The sequence below is a fragment of the Arctopsyche grandis genome, chromosome 9 (genome assembly GCF_051622035.1).
Source record: "Arctopsyche grandis isolate Sample6627 chromosome 9, ASM5162203v2, whole genome shotgun sequence".
Lineage (NCBI taxonomy): Eukaryota > Metazoa > Arthropoda > Insecta > Trichoptera > Hydropsychidae > Arctopsyche > Arctopsyche grandis.
The window spans coordinates 302,668-330,009 of NC_135363.1; the positions used below are offsets into that span (position 1 = coordinate 302,668).

At 40.0% G+C, this 27,342-nt stretch overlaps 1 protein-coding gene across 1 annotated transcript in view; it reads left to right on the forward strand.

The window, feature by feature from the left end:
- The first annotated feature begins 215 nt into the window (after nt 1-215).
- Nucleotides 216-27,342, forward strand: part of LOC143916841 (uncharacterized) — a 504,240-nt gene continuing 477,113 nt past the window's right edge. Inside the window, exon 1 of the mRNA XM_077438089.1 lies at nt 216-2,515. Within this exon, the coding sequence (XP_077294215.1) occupies nt 216-1,250 (1,035 nt within the window). The 3' untranslated portion in view covers nt 1,251-2,515. The remainder of the gene's footprint in view (nt 2,516-27,342) is intronic.

The window sequence follows — 27,342 nt, forward strand, 5'->3', positions numbered from 1 at the left end:
TATCAACGTCACCCATTATCTTGTCAAATAAGCATAAACTTACACACATGATTGTCCGAGATGCACACTTGAAATATATTCACTTGGGTACTCAAGCCTTACTGTCGTTATTGCGGCAGACCTATTGGCCATTGGCCGGACATAATACTGTCAAAGGAGTGGTGCGTTCATGTGTCATTTGTTTCAGAAATAAACCACTGTCACACAATAGATTAATGGGATTACTCCCGCTCGAACGTACCACTGCTAATTTTCCCTTCAGTCATGTGGGGATAGACTTCGCAGGACCTTTTCCTGTGAAGAGTGGTTGCAATAAGAATTCTAAGATAATTAAGGGTTACGTTTGTGTCTTTGTGTGTTTTTCCAGTAAGGCAGTTCACTTGGAACTTGTCGGAGACTTAACGAGTTCAAATTTCTTAAATTGTTTAAGAAGATTCGTAGCCAGACGTGGCAGGCCCAATACGATATATTCCGACAATGCTACTAATTTTGTCGGTGCAAGTCGTGAACTCGTTAATTTAGTAAAATTAATTTACGAACGTCCTCATGAGGAGAAGCTACTACGGTATGTAGCCTCCGAAGGGATTCGTTGGAAGTTTAACCCGCCAAGGGCGCCTCACATGGGAGGGCTGTGGGAAGCAGCGGTTAAATCCATGAAAATTCATTTAAACAAGGTGTTAAAGGCCACCACCATAAATTTCGAATCATTTTGTACGGTATTGACTCAAATAGAAGCTTGCATGAATTCCCGTCCTCTTAGTCCCTTGTCATCGGATCCACTAGACCTTTTACCCCTCACACCTGGACATTTCTTAATTGGCAGATCCTTACTCGCTCTTCCAATGGAGGTTAAATATAACACTAATGTCCATGCCAATCTGCTTCAGATACAATTGACCACAGCAGCATTTTGGAAACGTTGGTCGGCGGAATATTTACATTCTTTGCAGTTACGACACAAATGGAAGAAGGACTCGAGCAACAATCTGAGTGTGGGTCAAATGGTCCTGTTAAAGGAGGAACACATGCTGCCAACCCGATGGGTCTTGGGTCGAGTCACTAAATTGTATCCCGGACCAGATGGCAGAGTTCGAGTCGTCGACGTCTTTACTGCCAGCGGAGAGTTTCGTCGGTCCAGTCATCTAGTGGCGCCATTGCCGATTCTACCACAAGGACCACTTGACAGGAAGGAAGATCAGCAAGATGGAGGAGAAACAGCAGCTTCAATTCCGTCAACTTCGGTAGCTTAGTTTAACCCGAAGACACTACCCCCAACGCATATTACTTATTAGATGTAATCATGAGTTTAAATCATTCAATGTTAATAGTAGTACTCCGTAATTCACTTTAATTGTGTTGTGTGTATAATTTAAGCTATTTTCATTTTAACATTCGGCAGTATATATCTCCGAATTTAATCTAATCATTTTGTCTTTATAATATAAGACTTGTCTCATGTCATCACTCGGAAGGATATCCGAGTTTAAAATAAATTGTTCAAATTTGACAGTTAAAATTATATTCATGATTTGTTAATGTTAGTCTCCAAGCCAAACTTAATGGAGCATCTTAAATTATTTCATGTCTACTTAATTATAACCTGCCGGGAGTCATCCGCAGGTCTTATGTTTCTTGTTATGAAAACATAAGTTAACTCTTACTGTTTATAGTATCTATGTGAATCATAGAATAAGTAAATATTATAATACTGAACATTTCGATGTTTAACGTAGAGACATCTATAATCATAGTTCGCCTTCATTTCCTGCTTGTAGGAATGAATGAATGACTTTCCAATTTACTTTTAATTTAGCAATGTTTGTGTTACTTGTTGATGAAATCAAGTTAACTTAGGAGCATTACACTCACTAATCAAGTTTAGTTGATCGGTAATAGCTGATCTGTATTGACAACTGTAATAGTGTCAACATTGTATTGTCTAAGTTAACCTCAAGATGAGGAATGCTTAAGTTTTAAACTATATACAGTCCACTCTCTCTTTTTTAAAGTAACCTTATTTTGTAATGCTTATTCACAGCTTCAAAGGAGATTTCAAAAATTTTAATGTAAATAGAAACAACATTCACCAGAGGTATACCTATAAGTTGAAATATTACTGAACCAATAAATTGATTTTATCCTCACACTGGATGAGGCAAAGGTTTCATTATTCACCCTCTATTTAATTAATTTAAGAGCTATGAGTTATTGTTAACGACTCGTCAGTAATGCTGTAACTCTGTAGAATAACTGTATTGTTCAACAGTTTTCCTATGTGGGACTATGTTCCGACTTTTATAATGACGTATGGCAAACAGTCTTATTAACTGATTGTCGATTGGCATTATTGACGAGTTGGCAGTAGTGTCGACCCAAGCGGAAGAACGCTACGGTCGGTAAGTCAGCGAAAAGACGGCGTACGGAGAAGTTGTGTTCTCGTACGCTCCGCTGAACCACCACGTGCAGATTTTACATTTCAATAAACTACATCAAACCATTATCGAAGTCTTTTCTAGTGAGGTTAGCGATTTTTGTGTATATTATTGCAATGTCGAATTCTTTAATTTCGGTGATAGTAAGGCTAGGTTTGGTAAGGTTTGGTGAGGCTAGCGAGTTTTGTGTATATTTTTGCAATGTCGAATTCTTTGATTTCGGTGACGGTTAGGTTAGGTTGGGTTAAGTTTGGTGAGGTTAGCGAGTTTTGTGTATATTTTTGCATTGTCGAATTCTTCGATTTCGGTATTGGATAGGTTGGGTTGGGTTACGTTTGGTGAGGTTAGCGAGTTTCGTGTATATTTTTGCAATGTCGAATTCTTTGATTTCGGTGACGGTAAGGTTGGGTTGGGTTAGGTTTGGGGAGGTAAGCGAGTTTTGTGTTAATCTTAAAATATCGAATTCATTGATTTCGGTGATGGTTAGGTTAGGTTGGGTTAGGTTCGGCTAGGTTAGCGAGTTTTGTGTATATTATTGCATTGTCGAATTCTTTGATTTCAGTGATAGTTAGGCTTGGTTGGGTTAGGTTTGGTGAGGTTAGCGAGTTTTGTGTAAATCTTACAATCTCGAATTCTTCGATTTCGGTGACGGTTAGGTTAGGTTGGGTTAAGTTTGGTGCGGTAAGCGAGTTTTGTGTATATTTTTGCAATGTCGAATTCTTTGATTTCGGTGATAGTTAGGCTAGGTTGGGATAGGTTTGGTAATGTAAGCGAGTTTTGCGTAAATCTTTTTATCTCAAATTCTTCGATTTAGGTGACGGTTAGGTAAGGTTGGGTTAAGTTTGGATTGTTAAGCTAGTTTCGTGTATATTTTTGCAATGTCGAATTCTTTGATTTCGGTGACGGTTAGGTTGGGTTGGGTTAGGTTTGGTGAGGTAAGCGAGTTTTGTGTAAATCTTAAAATATCGAATTCATTGATTTCGGTGATGGTTAGGTTAGGTTGGGTTAGGTTCGGTGAGGTTAGCGAGTTTTGTGTATATGATTGCATTGTCGAATTTTTTGATTTCGGTGATAGTTAGGCTTGGTTGGGTTAGGTTTGGTAGTGTAAGCGAGTTTTGCGTAAACTTTTTATCTCGAATTCTTCGATTTCGGTGACGGTTAGGTTAGGTTGGGTTAAGTTTGGATTGTTAAGCTAGTTTTGTGTATATTTTTTCAATGTCGAATTCTTTGATTTTGGTGATGGTAAGGTTTGGTGAGGTAAGCGAGATTTGTGTATATTATTGCATTGTCGAATTCTTTGATTTTGGTGATAGTCAGGCTTGGTTGGGTTAGGTTTTGTGAGGTTAGCGAATTTTGTGTTAATCTTACAATCTCGATTTCTTCGATTTCGGTGACGGTTAGGTTAGGTTGGGTTAAGTTTGGTGCGGTAAGCGAGTTTCAAGTATATTTTTGCAATGTCGAATTCTTTGATTTCCGTGATGGTTAGGTTAGGTTGGGTTAGGTTTGGTGAGGTTAGCGAGTTTTGTGTATATTTTTGCGATGTCGAATTCTTTGATTTCGGTGATGGTTAGGTTGGGTTGGGTTACGTTTGGTGAGGTAAGCGAGTTTCGGGTATATTTTTGCAATGTCGAATTTTTTGATTTCGGTGATAGTTAGGTTAGGTTGGGTTAGGTTTGGTGAGGTTAGCGAGTTTTGTGTATATTTTTGCATTGTCGAATTCTTTGATTTCGGTGATAGTTAGGCTAGGTTGCGTAAGGTTTGGTAATGTAAGCGAGTTTTGCGTAAATCTTTTTATCTCGAATTCTTCGATTTCGGTGACGGTTAGGTTAGGTTGGGTTAAGTTTGGATTGTTAAGCTAGTTTCGTGTACATTTTTGCAATGTCGAATTCTTTGATTTCTTTGATGGTTTGGTTAGGTTGGGTTAGGTTTGGTGAGGTAAGCAAGTTTTGTGAAAATCTAAAAATCTCGAATTCTTTGATTTCGGTGTTGGATAGGTTAGGTTGGGTAAGGTTTGGTGAGGTAAACGAGTTTTTTGTATATTTTTGCAATGTCGAATTCTTTGATTTCGGTGACGGTAAGATTGGGTTGGGTTAGGTTTGGTGAGGTTAGCGAGCTTCTTGTATATTTTTGCAATGTCGAATTCATTGAATTCGGCGATGGTTAGGTTGGGTTGGGTTACGTTTGGTGAGGTTAGCGAGTTTCGTGTATATTTTTGCAATGTCGAATTTTTTGATTTCGGTGACGGTTAGGTTGGGTTGGGTTAGGTTTGGTGAGGTAAGCGAGTTTTGTGTAAATCTTAAAATATCGAATTCATTGATTTCGGTGATAGTTAGGTTAGGTTGGGTTAAGATCGGTGAGGTTAGCGATTTTTGTGTATATTATTGCAATGTCGAATTCTTTAATTTCGGTGATAGTAAGGCTAGGTTTGGTAAGGTTTGGTGAGGCTAGCGAGTTTTGTGTATATTTTTGCAATGTCGAATTCTTTGATTTCGGTGACGGTTAGGTTAGGTTGGGTTAAGTTTGGTGAGGTTAGCGAGTTTTGTGTATATTTTTGCATTGTCGAATTCTTCGATTTCGGTGTTGGATAGGTTGGGTTGGGTTACGTTTGGTGAGGTAAGCGAGTTTCGTGTATATTTTTGCAATGTCGAATTCTTTGATTTCGGTGACGGTTAGGTTGGGTTGGGTTAGGTTTGGGGAGGTAAGCGAGTTTTGTGTTAATCTTAAAATATCGAATTCATTGATTTCGGTGATGGTTAGGTTAGGTTGGGTTAGGTTCGGCTAGGTTAGCGAGTTTTGTGTATATTATTGCATTGTCGAATTCTTTGATTTCAGTGATAGTTAGGATTGGTAAGGTTAGGTTTAGTGAGGTTAGCGAGTTTTGTGTAAATCTTACAATCTCGAATTCTTCGATTTCGGTGACGGTTAGGTTAGGTTGGGTTAAGTTTGGTGCGGTAAGCGAGTTTCAAGTATATTTTTGCAATGTCGAATTCTTTGATTTCCGTGATGGTTAGGTTAGGTTGGGTTAGGTTTGGTGAGGTTAGCGAGTTTTGTGTATATTTTTTCGATGTCAAATTCTTTGATTTCGGTGTTGGTTAGGTTGGGTTGGGTTACGTTTGGTGAGGTAAGCGAGTTTCGTGTATATTTTTGCAATGTCGAATTCTTTGATTTCGGTGATGTTCAGGTTAGGTTGGGTTAGGTTTGGTGAGGTTAGCCAGTTTTGTGTATATTATTGCATTGTCGAATTCTTTGATTTCGGTGATAGTTAGACTAGGTTGGGTTAGGTTTGGTGAGGTTAGCGAGTTTTGTGTAAATCTTACAATCTCGAATTCTTCGATTTCGGTGACGGTTAGGTTAGGTTGGGTTAAGTTTAATGCGGTAAGCGAGTTTCAAGTATATTTTTGCAATGTCGAATTCTTTGATTTCCGTGATGGTTAGGTTAGGTTGGGTTAGGTTTGGTGAGGTTAGCGAGTTTTGTGTAAATCTTAAAATATCGAATTCATTGATTTCGGTGATGGTTAGGTTAGGTTGGGTTAAGTTCGGTGAGGTTAGCGAGTTTTGTGTATATGATTGCACTGTCGAATTTTTGGATTTCGGTGATAGTTAGGCTTGGTTTGTTAGGTTTGGTAGTGTAAGCGAGTTTTGCGTAAATCTTTTTATCTCAAATTCTTCGATTTCGGTGACGGTTAGGTTAGGTTGGGTTAAGTTTGGATTGTTAAGCTAGTTTTGTGTATATTTTTTCAATGTCGAATTCTTTGATTTTGGTGATAGTCAGGCTTGGTTGGGTTAGGTTTGGTGAGGTTAGCGAGCTTCTTGTATATTTTTGCAATGTCGAATTCATTGAATTCGGCGATGGTTAGGTTGGGTTGGGTTACGTTTGGTGAGGTAAGCGAGTTTTGTGTAAATCTTAAAATATCGAATTCATTGATTTCGGTGATAGTTAGGTTAGGTTGGGTTAGGATCGGTGAGGTAAGCGATTTTTGTGTATATTATTGCAATGTCGAATTCTTTAATTTCGGTGATAGTAAGGCTAGGTTTGGTAAGGTTTGGTGAGGCTAGCGAGTTTTGTGTATATTTTTGCAATGTCGAATTCTTCGATTTCGGTGTTGGATAGGTTGGGTTGGGTTACGTTTGGTGAGGTAAGCGAGTTTCGTGTATATTTTTGCAATGTCGAATTCTTTGATTTCGGTGACGGTTAGGTTGGGTTGGGTTAGGTTTGGGGAGGTAAGCGAGTTTTGTGTTAATCTTAAAATATCGAATTCATTGATTTCGGTGATGGTTAGGTTAGGTTGGGTTAGGTTCGGCTAGGTTAGCGAGTTTTGTGTATATTATTGCATTGTCGAATTCTTTGATTTCAGTGATAGTTAGGCTTGGTTGGGTTAGGTTTGGTGAAGTTAGCGAGTTTTGTGTAAATCTTACAATCTCGAATTCTTCGATTTCGGTGACGGTTAGGTTAGGTTGGGTTAAGTTTGGTGCGGTAAGCGAGTTTCAAGTATATTTTTGCAATGTCGAATTCTTTGATTTCCGTGATGGTTAGGTTAGGTTGGGTTAGGTTTGGTGAGGTTTGCGAGTTTTGTGTATATTTTTTCGATGTCGAATTCTTTGATTTCGGTGATGGTTAGTTTGGGTTGGGTTACGTTTGGTGAGGTAAGCGAGTTTCGTGTATATTTTTGCAATGTCGAATTCTTTGATTTCGGTGATGTTCAGGTTAGGTTGGGTTAGGTTTGGTGAGGTTAGCCAGTTTTGTGTATATTATTGCATTGTCGAATTCTTTGATTTCGGTGATAGTTAGGCTAGGTTGGGTTAGGTTTGGTGAGGTTAGCGAGTTTTGTGTATATTTTTGCATTGTCGAATTCTTTGATTTCGGTGATAGTTAGGCTAGGTTGCGTAAGGTTTGGTAATGTAAGCGAGTTTTGCGTAAATCTTTTTATCTCGAATTCTTCGATTTCGGTGACGGTTAGGTTAGGTTGGGTTAAGTTTGGATTGTTAAGCTAGTTTCGTGTACATTTTTGCAATGTCGAATTCTTTGATGGTTCGGTTAGGTTGGGTTAGGTTTGGTGAGGTAAACGAGTTTTTTGTATATTTTTGCAATGTCGAATTCTTTGATTTCGGTAACGGTAAGGTTGGGTTGGGTTAGGTTTTGTGAGGTAAGCGAGCTTCTTGTATATTTTTGCAATGTCGAATTCTTTGAATTCGGCGATGGTTAGGTTCGGTTGGGTTACGTTTGGTGAGGTTAGCGAGTTTCGTGTATATTTTTGCAATGTCGAATTTTTTGATTTCGGTGACGGTTAGGTTGGGTTGGGTTAGGTTTGGTGAGGTAAGTGAGTATTGTGTAAATCTTAAAATATCGAATTCATTGATTTCGGTGATAGTTAGGTTAGGTTGGGTTAGGATCGGTGAGGTTAGCGATTTTTGTGTATATTATTGCAAAGTCGAATTCTTTAATTTCGGTGATAGTAAGGCTAGGTTTGGTAAGGTTTGGTGAGGCTAGCGAGTTTTGTGTATATTTTTGCAATGTCGAATTCTTTGATTTCGGTGACGGTTAGGTTAGGTTGGGTTAAGTTTGGTGAGGTTAGCGAGTTTTGTGTATATTTTTGCATTGTCGAATTCTTCAAATTCGGTGTTGGATAGGTTGGGTTGGGTAACGTTTGGTGAGGTTAGCGAGTTTCGTGTATATTTTTGCAATGTCGAATTCTTTGATTTCGGTGACGGTTAGGTTGGGTTGGGTTAGGTTTGGGGAGGTAAGCGAGTTTTGTGTTAATCTTAAAATATCGAATTCATTGATTTCGGTGATGGTTAGGTTAGGTTGGGTTAGGTTCGGCTAGGTTAGCGAGTTTTGTGTATATTATTGCATTGTCGAATTCTTTGATTTCAGTGATAGTTAGGCTTGGTTGGGTTAGGTTTGGTGAGGTTAGCGAGTTTTGTGTAAATCTTACAATCTCGAATTCTTCGATTTCGGTGACGGTTAGGTTAGGTTGGGTTAAGTTTGGTGCGGTAAGCGAGTTTCAAGTATATTTTTGCAATGTCGAATTCTTTGATTTCCGTGATGGTTAGGTTAGGTTGGGTTAGGTTTGGTGAGGTTAGCGAGTTTTGTGTATATTTTTTCGATGTCGAATTCTTTGATTTCGGTGATGGTTAGGTTGGGTTGGGTTACGTTTGGTGAGGTAAGCGAGTTTCGTGTATATTTTTGCAATGTCGAATTCTTTGATTTCGGTGATGTTCAGGTTAGGTTGGGTTAGGTTTTGTGAGGTTAGCCAGTTTTGTGTATATTATTGCATTGTCGAATTCTTTGATTTCGGTGATAGTTAGGCTAGGTTGGGTTAGGTTTGGTGAGGTTAGCGAGTTTTGTGTATATTTTTGCATTGTCGAACTCTTTGATTTCGGTGATAGTTAGGCTAGGTTGCGTAAGGTTTGGTAATGTAAGCGAGTTTTGCGTAAATCTTTTTATCTCGAATTCTTCGATTTCGGTAACGGTTAGGTTAGGTTGGGTTAAGTTTGGATTGTTAAGCTAGTTTCGTGTACATTTTTGCAATGTCGAATTCTTTGATGGTTTGGTTAGGTTGGGTTAGGTTTGGTGAGGTAAACGAGTTTTTTGTATATTTTTGCAATGTCGAATTCTTTGATTTCGGTAACGGTAAGGTTGGGTTGGGTTAGGTTTGGTGAGGTTAGCGAGCTTCTTGTATATTTTTGCAATGTCGAATTCTTTGAATTCGGCGATGGTTAGGTTGGGTTGGGTTAGGTTTGGTGAGGTTAGCGAGTTTTGTGTATATTTTTGCAATGTCGAATTTTTTGATTTCGGTGACGGTTAGGTTGGGTTGGGTTAGGTTTGGTGAGGTAAGCGAGTTTTGTGTAAATCTTAAAATATCGAATTCATTGATTTCGGTGATAGTTAGGTTAGGTTGGGTTAGGATCGGTGAGGTTAGCGATTTTTGTGTATATTATTGCAAAGTCGAATTCTTTAATTTCGGTGATAGTAAGGCTAGGTTTGGTAAGGTTTGGTGAGGCTAGCGAGTTTTGTGTATATTTTTGCAATGTCGAATTCTTTGATTTCGGTGACGGTTAGGTTAGGTTGGGTTAAGTTTGGTGAGGTTAGCGAGTTTTGTGTATATTTTTGCATTGTCGAATTCTTCGATTTCGGTGTTGGATAGGTTGGGTTGGGTTACGTTTGGTGAGGTTAGCGAGTTTCGTGTATATTTTTGCAATGTCGAATTCTTTGATTTCGGTGACGGTTAGGTTGGGTTGGGTTAGGTTTGGGGAGGTAAGCGAGTTTTGTGTTAATCTTAAAATATCGAATTCATTGTTTTCGGTGATGGTTAGGTTAGGTTGGGTTAGGTTCGGCTAGGTTAGCGAGTTTTGTGTATATTATTGCATTGTCGAATTCTTTGATTTCAGTGATAGTTAGGCTTGGTTGGGTTAGGTTTGGTGAGGTTAGCGAGTTTTGTGTAAATCTTACAATCTCGAATTCTTCGATTTCGGTGACGGTTAGGTTAGGTTGGGTTAAGTTTGGTGCGGTAAGCGAGTTTCAAGTATATTTTTGCAATGTCGAATTCTTTGATTTCCGTGATGGTTAGGTTAGGTTGGGTTAGGTTTGGTGAGGTTAGCGAGTTTTGTGTATATTTTTTCGATGTCGAATTCTTTGATTTCGGTGATGGTTAGGTTGGGTTGGGTTACGTTTGGTGAGGTAAGCGAGTTTCGTGTATATTTTTGCAATGTCGAATTCTTTGATTTCGGTGATGTTCAGGTTAGGTTGGGTTAGGTTTGGTGAGGTTAGCCAGTTTTGTGTATATTATTGCATTGTCGAATTCTTTGATTTCGGTGATAGTTAGGCTAGGTTGGGTTAGGTTTGGTGAGGTTAGCGAGTTTTGTGTATATTTTTGCATTGTCGAATTTTTTGATTTCGGTGATAGTTAGGCTAGGTTGCATAAGGTTTGGTAATGTAAGCGAGTTTTGCGTAAATCTTTTTATCTCGAATTCTTCGATTTCGGTAACGGTTAGGTTAGGTTGGGTTAAGTTTGGATTGTTAAGCTAGTTTCGTGTACATTTTTGCAATGTCGAATTTTTTGATGGTTCGGTTAGGTTGGGTTAGGTTTGGTGAGGTAAACGAGTTTTTTGTATATTTTTGCAATGTCGAATTCTTTGATTTCGGTAACGGTAAGGTTGGGTTGGGTTAGGTTTGGTGAGGTTAGCGAGCTTCTTGTATATTTTTGCAATGTCGAATTCTTTGAATTCGGCGATGGTTAGGTTGGGTTGGGTTAGGTTTGGTGAGGTTAGCGAGCTTCTTGTATATTTTTGCAATGTCGAATTCTTTGAATTCGGCGATGGTTAGGTTGGGTTGGGTTAGGTTTGGTGAGGTTAGCGAGTTTTGTGTATATTTTTGCAATGTCGAATTTTTTGATTTCGGTGACGGTTAGGTTGGGTTGGGTTAGGTTTGGTGAGGTAAGCGAGTTTTGTGTAAATCTTAAAATATCGAATTCATTGATTTCGGTGATAGTTAGGTTAGGTTGGGTTAGGATCGGTGAGGTTAGCGATTTTTGTGTATATTATTGCAAAGTCGAATTCTTTAATTTCGGTGATAGTAAGGCTAGGTTTGGTAAGGTTTGGTGAGGCTAGCGAGTTTTGTGTATATTTTTGCAATGTCGAATTCTTTGATTTCGGTGACGGTTAGGTTAGGTTGGGTTAAGTTTGGTGAGGTTAGCGAGTTTTGTGTATATTTTTGCATTGTCGAATTCTTCGATTTCGGTGTTGGATAGGTTGGGTTGGGTTACGTTTGGTGAGGTTAGCGAGTTTCGTGTATAATTTTGCAATGTCGAATTCTTTGATTTCGGTGACGGTTAGGTTGGGTTGGGTTAGGTTTGGGGAGGTAAGCGAGTTTTGTGTTAATCTTAAAATATCGAATTCATTGTTTTCGGTGATGGTTAGGTTAGGTTGGGTTAGGTTCGGCTAGGTTAGCGAGTTTTGTGTATATTATTGCATTGTCGAATTCTTTGATTTCAGTGATAGTTAGGCTTGGTTGGGTTAGGTTTGGTGAGGTTAGCGAGTTTTGTGTAAATCTTACAATCTCGAATTCTTCGATTTCGGTGACGGTTAGGTTAGGTTGGGTTAAGTTTGGTGCGGTAAGCGAGTTTCAAGTATATTTTTGCAATGTCGAATTCTTTGATTTCCGTGATGGTTAGGTTAGGTTGGGTTAGGTTTGGTGAGGTTAGCGAGTTTTGTGTATATTTTTTCGATGTCGAATTCTTTGATTTCGGTGATGGTTAGGTTGGGTTGGGTTACGTTTGGTGAGGTAAGCGAGTTTCGTGTATATTTTTGCAATGTCGAATTCTTTGATTTCGGTGATGTTCAGGTTAGGTTGGGTTAGGTTTGGTGAGGTTAGCCAGTTTTGTGTATATTATTGCATTGTCGAATTCTTTGATTTCGGTGATAGTTAGGTTAGGTTGGGTTAGGTTTGGTGAGGTTAGCGAGTTTTGTGTATATTTTTGCATTGTCGAATTCTTTGATTTCGGTGATAGTTAGGCTAGGTTGCATAAGGTTTGGTAATGTAAGCGAGTTTTGCGTAAATCTTTTTATCTCGAATTCTTCGATTTCGGTAACGGTTAGGTTAGGTTGGGTTAAGTTTGGATTGTTAAGCTAGTTTCGTGTACATTTTTGCAATGTCGAATTTTTTGATGGTTCGGTTAGGTTGGGTTAGGTTTGGTGAGGTAAACGAGTTTTTTGTATATTTTTGCAATGTCGAATTCTTTGATTTCGGTAACGGTAAGGTTGGGTTGGGTTAGGTTTGGTGAGGTTAGCGAGCTTCTTGTATATTTTTGCAATGTCGAATTCTTTGAATTCGGCGATGGTTAGGTTGGGTTGGGTTACGTTTGGTGAGGTTAGCGAGTTTCGTGTATATTTTTGCAATGTCGAATTTTTTGATTTCGGTGACGGTTAGGTTGGGTTGGGTTAGGTTTGGTGAGGTAAGCGAGTTTTGTGTAAATCTTAAAATATCGAATTCATTGATTTCGGTGATAGTTAGGTTAGGTTGGGTTAGGATCGGTGAGGTAAGCGATTTTTGTGTATATTATTGCAAAGTCGAATTCTTTAATTTCGGTGATAGTAAGGCTAGGTTTGGTAAGGTTTGGTGAGGCTAGCGAGTTTTGGGTATATTTTTGCAATGTCGAATTCTTTGATTTCGGTGACGGTTAGGCTAGGTTGGGTTAAGTTTGGTGAGGTAAGCGAGTTTTGTGTATATTTTTGCATTGTCAAATTCTTTGATTTCGGTGACGGTTAGGTTTGGTTGGTTTAGGTTTGGTGAGGTAAGCGAGTTTTGTGTTAATCTTAAAATATCGAATTCATTGATTTCGGTGATGGTTAGGTTAGGTTGGGTTAGGTTCGGCTAGGTTAGCGAGTTTTGTGTATATTATTGCATTGTCGAATTCTTTGATTTCAGTGATTTTTAGGCTTGGTTGGGTTAGGTTTGGTGAGGTTAGCGAGTTTTGTGTAAATCTTACAATCTCGAATTCTTCGATTTCGGTGACGGTTAGGTTAGGTTGGGTTAAGTTTGGTGCGGTAAGCGAGTTTCAAGTATATTTTTGCAATGTCGAATTCTTTGATTTCCGTGATGGTTAGGTTAGGTTGGGTTAGGTTTGGTGAGGTTAGCGAGTTTTGTGTAAATCTTAAAATATCGAATTCATTGATTTCGGTGATGGTTAGGTTAGGTTGGGTTAGGTTCGGTGAGGTTAGCGAGTTTTGTGTATATGATTGCATTGTCGAATTTTTTGATTTCGGTGATAGTTAGGCTTGGTTGGGTTAGGTTTGGTAGTGTAAGCGAGTTTTGCGTAAATCTTTTTATCTCGAATTCTTCGATTTCGGTGACGGTTAGGTTAGGTTGGGTCAAGTTTGGATTGTTAAGCTAGTTTTGTGTATATTTTTTTAATGTCGAATTCTTTGATTTTGGTGATGGTTAGGTTTGGTGAGGTAAGCGAGATTTGTGTATATTATTGCATTGTCGAATTCTTTGATTTTGGTGATAGTCAGGCTTGGTTGGGTTAGGTTTGGTGAGGTTAGCGAGTTTTGTGTAAATCTTACAATCTCGAATTCTTCGATTTCAGTGACGGTTAGGTTAGGTTGGGTTAAGTTTGGTGCGGTAAGCGAGTTTCAAGTATATTTTTGCAATGTCGAATTCTTTGATTTCCGTGATGGTTAGGTTTGGTTGGGTTAGGTTTGGTGAGGTTAGCGAGTTTTGTGTATATTTTTGCGATGTCGAATTCTTTGATTTCGGTGAAGGTAAGGTTGGGTTGGGTTACGTTTGGTGAGGTAAGCGAGTTACGTGTATATTTTTGCAATGTCGAATTCTTTGATTTCGGTGATAGTTAGGTTAGGTTGGGTTAGGTTTGGTGAGGTTAACGAGTTTTGTGTATATTTTTGCATTGTCGAATTCTTTGATTTCGGTGATAGTTAGGCTAGGTTGGGTTAGGTTTGGTGAGGTTAGCGAGTTTTGTGTATTTTTTTGCATTGTCGAATTCTTTGATTTCGGTGATAGTTAGGCTAGGTTGGGATAGGTTTGGTAATGTAAGCGAGTTTTGCGTAAATATTTCTATCTCGAATTCTTCGATTTCGGTGACGGTTAGGTTAGGTTGGGTTAAGTTTGGATTGTTAAGCTAGTTTTGTGTATATTTTTGCAATGTCGAATTCTTTGATTTCGGTGATGGTTAGGTTTGGTTGGGTTAGGTTTGGTGAGGTAAGCGAGATTTGTGTATATTTTTGCATTGTCGAATTCTTTGATTTTGGTGATAGTTAGGCTTGGTTGGGTTAGGTTTGGTGAGGTTAGCGAGTTTTGTGTAAATCTTACAATCTCGAATTCTTCGATTTCGGTGACGGTTAGGTTAGGTTGGGTTAAGTTTGGTGCGGTAAGCGAGTTTCAAATATATTTTTGCAATGTCGAATTCTTTGATTTCCGTGATGGTTAGGTTAGGTTGGGTTAGGTTTGGTGAGGTTAGCGAGTTTTGTGTATATTTTTTCGATGTCGAATTCTTTGATTTCGGTGATGGTTAGGTTGGGTTGGGTTACGTTTGGTGAGGTAAGCGAGTTTCGTGTATATTTTTGCAATGTCGAATTCTTTGATTTCGGTGATGTTCAGGTTAGGTTGGGTTAGGTTTGGTGAGGTTAGCCAGTTTTGTGTATATTATTGCATTGTCGAATTCTTTGATTTCGGTGATAGTTAGGCTAGGTTGGGTTAGGTTTGGTGAGGTTAGCGAGTTTTGTGTATATTTTTGCATTGTCGAATTCTTTGATTTCGGTGATGGTTAGGTTGGGTTGGGTTACGTTTGTTGAGGTAAGCAAGTTTCGTGTATATTTTTGCAATTACGAATTCTTTGATTTCGGTGATAGTTAGGTTAGGTTGGGTTAGGTTTGGTGAGGTTAGCGAGTTTTGTGTATATTTTTGCATTGTCGAATTCTTTGATTTCGGTGATAGTCAGGCTAGGTTGGGTTAGGTTTGGTGAGGTTAGCGAGTTTTGTGTATATTTTTGCATTGTCGAATTTTTTAATTTCGGTGATAGTTAGGCTAGGTTGGGATAGGTTTGGTAATGTAAGCGAGTTTTGCGTAAATCTTTTTATCTCGAATTCTTCGATTTCGGTGACGGTTAGGTTAGGTTGGGTTAAGTTTGGATTGTTAAGCTAGTTTTGTGTATATTTTTGCAATGTCGAATTCTTTGATTTCTTTGATGGTTAGGTTAGGTTGGGTTAGGTTTGGTGAGGTAAGCAAGTTTTGTGAAAATCTAAAAATCTCGAATTCTTTGATTTCGGTGTTGGATAGGTTAGGTTGGGTAAGGTTTGGTGAGGTAAAGGAGTTTTTTGTATATTTTTGCAATGTCGAATTCTTTGATTTCGGTGACGGTAAGGTTGGGTTGGGTTAGGTTTGGTGAGGTCAGCGAGTTTCGTGTATATTTTTGCAATGTCGAATTCTTTGAATTCGGTGATGGTTAGGTTGGGTTGGGTTACGTTTGGTGAGGTTAGCGAGTTTCGTGTATATTTTTGCAATGTCGAATTCTTTGATTTCGGTGATGGTTAGGTTGGGTTGGGTTAGGTTTGGTGAGGTAAGCGAGTTTTGTATAAATCTTAAAATATCGAATTCATTGATTTCGGTGATGGTTAGGTTAGGTTGGGTTAGGTTCGGTGAGGTTAGCAAGTTTTGTGTATATTATTGCATTGTCGAATTCTTTGATTTCGGTGATAGTTAGGCTTGGTTGGGTTAGGTTTGGTAATGTAAGCGAGTTTTGCGTAAATCTTTTTATCTCGAATTCTTCGATTTCGGTGACAGTTAGGTTAGGTTGGGTTAAGTTTGGATTGTTAAGCTAGTTTTGTGTATATTTTTGCATTATCGAATTCTTTGATTTCGGTGACAGTTAGGCTAGGTTGGGATAGGTTTGGTGAGGTTAGCGAGTTTTGTGTAAATCTTACTATCTCGAATTCTTCGATTTCGGTGACGGTTAGGTTAGGTTGGGTTAAGTTTGGTGCGGTAAGCGAGTTTCAAGTATATTTTTGTAATGTTGAATTCTTTGATCTCCGTGATCGTTAGGTTAGGTTGGGTTAGATTTGGTGAGGTAAGCGAATTTTGTGTATATTTTTGCGATGTCGTATTCTTTGATTTCGGTGATGGTAAGGTTGGGTTGGGTTACGTTTGGTGAGGTAAGCGAGTTTCGTGTATATTTTTGCAATGTCGAATTCTTTGAATTCGGTGATGGTTAGGTTGGGTTGGGTTACGTTTGGTGAGGTTAGCGAGTTTCGTGTATATTTTTGCAATGTCGAATTCTTTGATTTCGGCGATGGTTAGGTTGGGTTGGGTTAGGTTTGGTGAGGTAAGCGAGTTTTGTATAAATCTTAAAATATCGAATTCATTGATTTCGGTGATGGTTAGGTTAGGTTGGGTTAGGTTCGGTGAGGTTAGCAAGTTTTGTGTATATTATTGCATTGTCGAATTCTTTGATTTCGGTGATAGTTAGGCTTGGTTGGGTTAGGTTTGGTAATGTAAGCGAGTTTTGCGTAAATCTTTTTATCTCGAATTCTTCGATTTCGGTGACAGTTAGGTTAGGTTGGGTTAAGTTTGGATTGTTAAGCTAGTTTTGTGTATATTTTTGCATTATCGAATTCTTTGATTTCGGTGACAGTTAGGCTAGGTTGGGATAGGTTTGGTGAGGTTAGCGAGTTTTGTGTAAATCTTACTATCTCGAATTCTTCGATTTCGGTGACGGTTAGGTTAGGTTGGGTTAAGTTTGGTGCGGTAAGCGAGTTTCAAGTATATTTTTGTAATGTTGAATTCTTTGATCTCCGTGATCGTTAGGTTAGGTTGGGTTAGATTTGGTGAGGTAAGCGAATTTTGTGTATATTTTTGCGATGTCGTATTCTTTGATTTCGGTGATGGTAAGGTTGGGTTGGGTTACGTTTGGTGAGGTAAGCGAGTTTCGTGTATATTTTTGCAATGTCGAATTCTTTGATTTCGGTGATGGTTAGGTTAGGTTGGGTTAGGTTTGGTGAGGTAAGCGAGTTTCGTGTATATTTTTGCAATGTCGAATTCTTTGATTTCGGTCATGGTTAAGTTAGATTGGGTTAGGTTTGGTGATGTAAGCGAGATTTGTGTAAATCTTACAATCTCGAATTCTTCGATTTCGGTGACGGTTAGGTTAGGTTGGGTTAAGTTTGGTGCGGTAAGCGAGTTTCAAGTATATTTTTGCGATGTCGAATTCTTTGATTTCGGTGATGGTTAGGTTGGGTTGGTCTACGTTTGGTGAGGTAAGCGGGTTTTGTGTATATTTTTGCGATGTCGAATTCTTTAATTTTGGTGATGGTTAGGTTGGGTTGGGTTACGTTTGGTGAGGTTAGCGAGTTTCGTGTATATTTTTGCAATGTCGAATTCTTTGATTTCGGTGACGGTTAGGTTGGGTTGGGTTAGGTTTGGTGAGGTAAGCGAGTTTTGTGTAAATCTTAAAATATCGAATTCATTGATTTCGGTGATGGTTAGGTTAGGTTGGGTTAGGTTCAGTGAGGTTAGCGAGTTTTGTGTATATTTTTGCGATGTCGAATTCTTTGATTTCGGTGATGGTTAGGTTAGGTTGGGTTTCGTTTGGTGAGGTAAGCGAGTTTTGTGTATATTTTTGCAATGTCGAATTCTTTGATTTCGGTGATGGTAAGTTTAGGTTGGGTTAGGTTTGGTGAGGTAAGCGAGTTTCGTGTATATTTTTGCAATGTCGAATTCTTTGATTTCGGTGATGGTAAAGTTAGATTGGGTTAGGTTTGGTGATGTAAGCGAGTTTTGTGTAAATCTTACAATCTCGAATTCTTCGATTTCGGTGACGGTTAGGTTAGGTTGGGATAAGTTTGGTGCGGTAAGCGAGTTAAAAGTATATTTTTGCAATGTCGAATTCTTTGATTTCCGTGATGGTTAGGTTAGGTTGGGTTAGGTTTGGTGAGGTTAGCGAGTTTAATTACTTTCATTTACACACACCCACGGTGAATCGTAACACTGTTGACTGGAGACAAGAGACAAAGTTACTGTTAAAGTGTCCATCACAACATAAACGTCTTACAACAGCTCATTAATATTAATAACAACTACGTTGCTAACGACTTGTTGCGATTACGGCAGATCAAAGTACCACTAACAACGACCAAAATAAATAGTGTGCGAGCGCGTACCGATTGAAAAATTAACGATCACGGTGAACTTTTTAGTCGGAGAAATTGGAATAATGACAACAATGGCTAGCATATCTTTGGAAATGTGTGAGATTACTGCTAAAGAAGCTCTCGAGCAGAAGGTATTCCACAAATTAGAATTAATTCTAATTGATCTCAATAGTAAAATACGTAAAAATACCTACGTTCCAATCAAGGATGGAATTGAAGAGGCAATGATAGCCTTTAATACATATAAAGACATAAAACTAGACCTGTTAAAGCATAGATTACAAACTAAAACACTAATAGAACTCAATCCCACCTCGAGCGATGTTTTAAAGAATCCTCCAAATGCTTTAATACCGGAAAATCCCGCAATCATGGACTCGGCATCCTCACTAGATCAACCAAAAGAGGATTCCTGGAAAGAAGTAAGGTCAAAAAGAAGGCGGAATAAAAAGAATAAAAGAACAAATAATACAAAGAACACCAACAACAACAACGATCGGCGTCAGCCAAACATTGAAAATATCTTTCAAGATCGATATGCGCGATTTCCACCAGGCCCCAGAAATGAGGCTATAACAATAAAGTCAGACGGCACGGTGACATATGCAGACACCTTAAAGAAAATCAGAAAAGAAATTCCAATGGAGAATGTAGATGTTGCCGCTATTCGTCAAACAAAGGGTGGAGAAGTTCTTATAAAAATGCAAAAAGGAACAACAAAAACGGAAGAGCTAATGGGTGCGATTTCCGCGATTCTGGGCAATGGTGCGACTGTGAAGAGGCTCGTCCCTGGAGTCGTCATTGAAATACGGGACATCGATGGGGCCACGGATGAGACAGAATTGATGGAGGCATTAGCAAGCGCTTCACCACATGTGGTGAGAAATGCGCGATTGATCACGTTCAAACCGGCTTATGGAGGCACTCAGATGGCGATGGTCAAACTCCCGAGAGACGATGCCACTGAATTGATTAAGGCTGGAAGAATTCGAATCGGATGGGTCAATTGTCGTTTGAGGCCCCGAGTCCATATAATAAGATGCTTCAGGTGTCGGGGATTCGGACACATTGCGGTAGAATGCGCCAGCAAACAAGACAGAAGCAAAGAATGTAACAAGTGCGGCCAGGAAGGCCATAAAGCTGTGATTTGTAAGAACGACCCACACTGCAGCATTTGTGAAGGAGAAAAAATAAGCAGCGGTCATCAGACCGGTAGTCGAAGCTGTGCAGCCCTCCGGACAGCTCTGAAAAGACGAACACAACAATGATCCGCATACTCCAGATCAATCTGAATGGATGCCAGGCGGCGCAGGATGTGATGATACAGACAGCAGAGGAGCGGCGAGCGGACCTCGTGATTGTGTCTGAACAGTACCGCAACATTCCTCATCGATGGTATTCGGATGCAAGCTCAAGATCTGCAATCTACACACCAACTGCCCACCTGCGAATCACGAATGCTGTTTCAATTGGCGTCCAAGGCTGGACGTGGGTGGAGATGAGGGGAGTGAGGTTCTATAGCTGCTATTTTTCTCCTAGTGCAACAGTAGAGGAGTTCAAGAGAGATCTCGTCTGCCTTGAAGATGACGTGAGAACATCGACCTTACCTGTTGTCGTTGCCGGAGATTTTAACTCAAAAGCTCCAGAGTGGGGCTCTCAAAAAACGGATCGCAGAGGTATTTTACTCTCTGAAATGGCATCGCATTTACATCTGCATGCGGCCAACGTAGGAAGTGCTTACACGTTCGTTCGGGGCAGCACCGGATCGGTCATCGATGTCACATTTGCAGGTGAAACAATAATTGGCAGGATCCGAAAATGGCAAGTGCTTGACAGCTACTCTCACAGCGACCATCGCTACATTGGCTTCGAGTTGGAAGATCGCCTCGCCGGGCCACAAATGTTACCTTCTAGTTCTGGCTGGGGAGCTCGTAAGCTGGACATCGTAGCTTTGGACGAAGCCGTTGCAGAACTAAGATCAAAAGTGACTGACGTCGCAAGCAGCGGGGTTGGAGCCGAAGACATTGCCAACTCATTAAATGACCTATTGAGTGAGAGCTGCGACGCATCGATGCCGAGACGCGGAGGTAAAAAGAGGCGCCCGGTCTTCTGGTGGACCGAAAACATCGCCATACTTCGCCGCGAGTGCTTAACCTGCAGACGCCGAGCACAACGACGGTCAAGCAATGAACAGCACAGAGTGAAATATCAAGAAGCCAGGATAGCTTTACGAAAAGCTATAAAAGAAAGTAAAGAGAGATGCTGGAAAGAGCTCTGCAAATCGATTGATGTGGATCCGTGGGGGAGCCCATATAAGATCATAAGGAAAAAGCTCCGAATTGGAACTGTCGATCCATATCTTGAAAATAAGGCGAGTCTTGAATTGGTCATAGATGGCCTCTTTCCGCAACACCCAGTGATGGAAAGACGATCGGCGAGCAGTACTGGTGATGAGATGCCGATTTTCACGGAGGAAGAAGTCGTAGCAGCCGCCAAACGAATAAATATTGAAAAGGCGCCGGGACCGGACTGCATTCCAAACGCAGTTATTAAAAGAATTGCCTTGAGCGATCCTGCGTTGCTGTTGACGACCTTCAATGCTTGTCTGTCGGAAGGAACCTTTCCAAAACCATGGAAAAGACAAAAACTCGTGCTGATTTCAAAAGGAAAGGGAGGCCCACCAGGACCTTCATCATACAGGCCACTCTGCCTACTTGATGGGGTAGGAAAGTTACTAGAGAGACTTCTCCTACAGCGACTACAACAACAGCTAGAAAACAGCGACACAGGACTGTCATCGCAGCAATTTGGATTTCAACCCGGTCGCTCAACTATTGACGCGATCAGTGAAGTCGTAAACACCGTAAGACTTGCATGGCGTGGGAGCGTCAAGGCGAGCAAACATGTTGTGATGATCGCGCTCGACATAAAAAATGCATTCAACACTGCCAACTGGGGAAGGACTCTCGATGCATTAGTCACTATCAATGCTCCGGAAAAACTTATCAAGATGATCGAAAGCTATTTTTCGGACAGAATCCTTCTGTATGAATGCATGGGCAAAAAATACGAACGATCAGTCACTGCGGGCGTACCACAGGGATCGGTCCTGGGCCCGGCGCTTTGGAATGTAATGTACGACGGCTTGTTGAAGATCCAAATGCCAGATGAAACGAGCCTGGTCGCCTTTGCTGACGATGTCGCGTTGCTTGTCACCGCAAAGAACACAACATCTTTACGCCTAAGAAGCGAAGAAGCCATAAGAAGGGTTAAAAAAATGGCTCGTGGATGCTGGCTTGGAGCTCGCCGTCCAGAAAACCGAAGCTGTATTCTTCACAAGACGTAGAAAGCTGCTGCCTCCTCAAATAACAGTCAACGGTTTTGAGGTGACGTTCAGCAGATCACTGCGGTATTTGGGAGTGCAGTTAGATGACAAACTACGCTTTGCAAAACATGCGGAAAAAGCGGGAGCTAGGGCGGCCCAAATAGCAGAAGACCTCGCCAGACTGATGCCCAACATCGGTGGACCGAAACAGAGGAGAAGAAAACTATACTGTGAAGTAGTACACTCAGTCCTCCTGTACGGTGCTCCGATTTGGGCGGAAAAAACAAAGGTTGAGAGGACGAGGCTCAGCCTCGCTAGAGTACAAAGAAGAGCTGCATTAAGAGTCGCAGCGGCATACCGAACAGTATCAGAAGATGCCATCCTGGTGTTGTGCGCCATTCCACCGATCGACTTACTCGCTCTAGAACGACAAGCGATCTACAGAGGTGAAAAAAAGAGTACAGCCAGAGAAACAACGATAATCAAATGGCAAGACAGATGGAACAACTCTGAAAAAGGTCGATGGACACACCATCTCATCGGAGACCTAAAAGCGTGGTGCCAAAGAAAGCACGGCGAACTAAATCACCACACGACCCAAATACTCACAGGTCACGGGTGCTTCGGGACCTACCTACACAAAATAGGAAAGGAAACAACTCCGAAGTGCCACCACTGTGAAAACGAGAAAGACGACGCGGCCCACACAACCTTTGATTGTCCAGCATGGGAAGACGACAGAAGAACATTCAGAACTGTAATCGGCGTAGAACACCTGACGCCGATAAACATAATCTTCGTCATACTGGATAGCGCAACTGCCTGGTCAGCGTGGGAAGCATTTGCTTCGATGATAATGAAAAATAAAGAAGAAGCAGAAAGAACCCGAGAACTCGAAGGAAGAGCCATAAATGGCTAAGACAAAACTGCTTTCCCGAAGCAAAACATGAAAATGTGTCCGGGGAGCAGAGGTGTCAAGGGGGTGGGGTTTAGTCGGTAAAAATTCGACACTATCCTCCAGTTCGGGCTGGAGGATGTCTTTGGAAGATTCCCCACCTCCGACGATAAAAAAAAAAAAAAAAAAAAAAAAAAAAAAAAAAAAGGTTAGCGAGTTTTGTGTATATTTTTGCGATGTTGAATTCTTTGATTTCGGTAATGGTTAGGTTGGGTTGGGTTACGTTTGGTGAAGTAAGCGAGTTTTGTGTATATTTTTGCGATGTCGAATTCTTTGATTTCGGTGATGGTTAGGTTGGGTTGGGTTACGTTTGGTGAGGTTAGCGAGTTTTGTGTATATTTTTGCGATGTCGAATTCTTTGATTTCGGTGATGGTAAGGTTTGGTTGGGTTAGGTTTGGTGAGATAAGCGAGTTTCGTGTATATTTTTGCAATGTCAAATTCTTTGATTTCGGTGATAGTTAGGCTAGGTTGGGTTAGGTTTTGTGAGATTAGCAAGTTTTGTGAAAATCTAAAACTCTTTAATTCTTTGAATTTAGTGTTGGATAGGTTAGGTTTAGTTAAGTTCGGTGAGGTTTGCGAGTTTTGTGTAAATCTTACAATCTCTGATTCTTTGATTTCGGTGATGTTCAGGTTAGGTTGGGTTAGGTTTGGTGAGGTAAGCGAGTTTTGTGTATATTATTGCATTGTCGAATTCTTTGATTTCGGTGATAGTAAGGCTAGGTTGGGTTAGGTTTGGTGAGGTTAGCGAGTTTTGTGTATATTTTTGCATTGTCGAATTCTTTGATTTCGGTGATAGTTAGGCTAGGTCGGGATAGGTTTGGTTCTGTAAGCGAGTTTTGAGTAAATTTTTTTTTCTCGAATTATTCGATTTCGGTGACGGTTAGGTTAGGTTGGGTTAAGTTTGGATTGTTAAGCTAGTTTCGTGTGTATTTTTTCAATGTCGAATTCTTTGATTTCTTTGATGGTTAGGTTAGGTTGGGTTAGGTTTGGTGAGGTAAGCAAGTTTTGTGAAAATCTAAAAATCTCGAATTCTTTGATTTCGGTGTTGGATAGGTTGGGTTGGGTTAGGGTTGAGAGGTAAGCGAGTTTCGTGTATATTTTTGCAATGTCGAATTCTTTGATTTCGGTGACGGTTAGGTTGGGTTGGGTTAGGTTTGGTGGGGTAAGCGAGTTTTGTGTAAATCTTACAATCTCGAATTCTTTGATTTCGGTGACGGTTAGGTTAGGTTGGGTTAAGTTTGGTGCGGTAAGCGAGTTTCAAGTATATTTTTGCAATGTCGAATTCTTTGATTTCGGTGATGTTCAGGTTAGGTTGGGTTAGGTTTGGTGAGGTAAGCCAGTTTTGTGTATATTATTGCATTGTCGAATTCTTTGATTTCGGTGATAGTTAGGCTAGGTTGGTGAGGTTAGCGAGTTTTGTGTATATTTTTGCATTGTCGAATTCTTTGATTTCGGTGATAGTTAGGCGAGGTTGGGATAGGTTTGGTGAGGTTAGCGAGTTTTGTGTAAATCTTACAATCTCGAATTCTTCGATTTCGGTGACGGTTAGGTTAGGTTGGTTTAAGTTTGGTGCGGTAAGCGAGTTTCAAGTATATTTTTGTAATGTCGAATTCTTTGATCTCCGTGATCGTTAGGTTAGGTTGGGTTAGGTTTGGTGAGGTTAGCGAGTTTTGTGTATATTTTTGCGATGTCGTATTCTTTGATTTCGGTGATGGTAAGGTTGGGTTGGGTAACGTTTGGTGAGGTAAGCGAGTTTCGTGTATATTTTTGCAATGTCGAATTCTTTGATTTCCGTGATGGTTAAGTTAGATTGGGTTAGGTTTGGTGATGTAAGCGAGTTTTGTGTAAATCTAACAATCTCGAATTCTTCGATTTCGGTGCAGGTTAGGTTAACTTGGGTTAAGTTTGGTGCGGTAAGCGAGTTTCAAGTATATTTTTGCAATGTCGAATTCTTTGATTTCCGTGATGGTAAGGTTAGGTTGGGTAAGGTTTGGTGAGGTAAGCGAGTTTTGTGTATATTTTTGCAATGTCGAATTCTTTGATTTCGGTGATGGTAAGGCTAGGTTGGGTTAGGTTTTGTGAGATTAGCAAGTTTTGTGAAAATCTAAAATTCTTTAATTCTTTGATTTCAGTGTTGGATAGGTTAGGTTTAGTTAAGTTCGGTGAGGTTTGCGAGTTTTGTGTATATTTTTGCAATGTCGAATTCTTTGATTTCGGTGATAGTTAGGCTAGGTTGGGATAGGTTTGGTAATGTAAGCGAGTTTTGCGGAAATCTTTTAATCTCAAATTCTTCGATTTAGGTGACGGTAAGGTTAGGTTGGGTTAAGTTTGGATTGTTAAGCTAGTTTCGGGTATATTTTTGCAATGTCGAATTCTTTGATTTCGGTGACGGTTAGGTTGGGTTGGGTTAGGTTTGGTGAGGTAAGTTAGTTTTGTGTAAATCTTAAAATATCGAATTCATTGATTTCGGTGATGGTTAGGATAGGTTGGGTTAGGTTCGGTGAGGGTAGCGAGTTTTGTGTATATGATTGCATTGTCGAATTTTTTGATTTCGGTGATAGTTAGGCTTGGTTGGGTTAGGTTTGGTAGTGTAAGCGAGTTTTGCGTAAATCTTTTTATCTCGAATTCTTCGATTTCGGTTACGGTTAGGTTAGGTTGGGTTAAGTTTGGATTGTTAAGCTAGTTTTGTGTATATTTTTTCAATGTCGAATTCTTTGATTTTGGTGATGGTTAGGTTTGGTGAGGTAAGCGAGATTTGTGTATATTATTGCATTGTCGAATTCTTTGATTTTGGTGATAGTCAGGCTTGGTTGGGTTAGGTTTGGTAAGGTAAGCGAGTTTTGTGTAAATCTTACAATCTCGAATTCTTCGATTTCGGTGACGGTTAGGTTAGGTTGGGTTAAGTTTGGTGCGGTAAGCGAGTTTCAAGTATATTTTTGGAATGTCGAATTCTTTGATTTCCGTGATGGTTAGGTTAGGTTGGGTTAGGTTTGGTGAGGTTAGCGAGTTTTGTGTATATTTTTGCATTGTCGAATTCTTTGATTTTGGTGATAGTTAGGCTAGGTTGGGTTAGGTTTGGTGAGGTAAGCGAGTTTCGTGTATATTTTTGCAATGTCGAATTCTTTGATTTCGGTGATGTTCAGGTTAGGTTGGGTTAGGTTTGGTGAGGTTAGCCAGTTTTGTGTATATTATTGCATTGTCGAATTCTTTAATTTCGGTGATAGTTAGGCTAGGTTGGGTTAGGTTTGGTGAGGTAAGCGAGTTTTGTGTATACTTTTGCATTGTCGAATTCTTTGATTTCGGTGATAGTTAGGCTAGGTTGCGTAAGGTTTGGTAATGTAAGCGAGTTTTGCGTAAATCTTTTTATCTCGAATTCTTCGATTTCGGTGACGGTTAGGTTAGGTTGGGTTGAGTTTGGATTGTTAGGCTTGTTTCGTGTACATTTTTGCAATGTCGAATTCTTTGATTTCGGTGACGGTTAGGTTGGGTTGGGTTAGGTTTGGTGAGGTAAGTTAGTTTTGTGTAAATCTTAAAATATCGAATTCATTGATTTCGGTGATGGTTAGGATAGGTTGGGTTAGGTTCGGTGAGGGTAGCGAGTTTTGTGTATATGATTGCATTGTCGAATTTTTTGATTTCGGTGATAGTTAGGCTAGGTTGGGATAGATTTGGTAATGTAAGCGAGTTTTGCGTAAATATTTTTATCTCGAATTCTTCGATTTCGGTGACGGTTAGGTTAGGTTGGGTTAAGTTTGGATTGTTAAGCTAGTTTTGTGTATATTTTTGCAATGTCGAATACTTTGATTTCGGTGATGGTTAGGTTTAGTTGGGTTAGATTTGGTGAGGTAAGCGAGATTTGTGTATATTATTGCATTGTCGAATTCTTCGATTTTGGTGATAGTTAGGCTTGGTTGGGTTAGGTTTGGTGAGGTTAGCGAGTTTTGTGTAAATCTTACAATCTCGAATTCTTCGATTTCGGTGACGGTTAGGTTAGGTTGGGTTAAGTTTGGTGCGGTAAGCGAGTTTCAAGTATATTTTTGGAATGTCGAATTCTTTGATTTCCGTGATGGTTAGGTAAGGTTGGGTTAGGTTTGGTGAGGTTAGCGAGTTTTGTGTATATTTTTTCGATGTCGAATTCTTTGATTTCGGTGATGGTTAGGTTGGGTTGGGTTACGTTTGGTGAGGTAAGCGAGTTTCGTGTATATTTTTGCAATGTCGAATTCTTTGATTTCGGTGATGTTCAGGTTAGGTTGGGTTAGGTTTGGTGAGGTTAGCCAGTTTTGTGTATATTATTGCATTGTCGAATTCTTTAATTTCGGTGATAGTTAGGCTAGGTTGGGTTAGGTTTGGTGAGGTTAGCGAGTTTTGTGTATACTTTTGCATTGTCGAATTCTTTGATTTCGGTGATAGTTAGGCTAGGTTGCGTAAGGTTTGGTAATGTAAGCGAGTTTTGCGTAAATCTTTTTATCTCGAATTCTTCGATTTCGGTGACGGTTAGGTTAGGTTGGGTTGAGTTTGGATTGTTAGGCTTGTTTCGTGTACATTTTTGCAATGTCGAATTCTTTGATTTCTTTGATGGTTCGGTTAGGTTGGGTTAGGTTTGGTGAGGTAAGCAAGTTTTGTGAAAATCTAAAAACTCGAATTCTTTGATTTCGGTGTTGGATAGGTTAGGTTGGGTAAGGTTTGGTGAGGAAAACGAGTTTTTTGTATATTTTTGCAATGTCGAATTCTTTGATTTCGGTGACGGTAAGGTTGGGTTGGGTTAGGTTTGGTGAGGTTAGCGAGCTTCGTGTATATTTTTGCAATGTCGAATTTTTTGATTTCGGTGATGGTTAGGTTGGGTTGGGTTACGTTTGGTGAGGTTAGCGAGTTTCGTGTATATTTTTGCAATGTCGAATTTTTTGATTTCGGTGACGGTTAGGTTGGGTTGGGTAAGGTTTGGTGAGGTAAGCGAGTTTTGTGTAAATCTTAA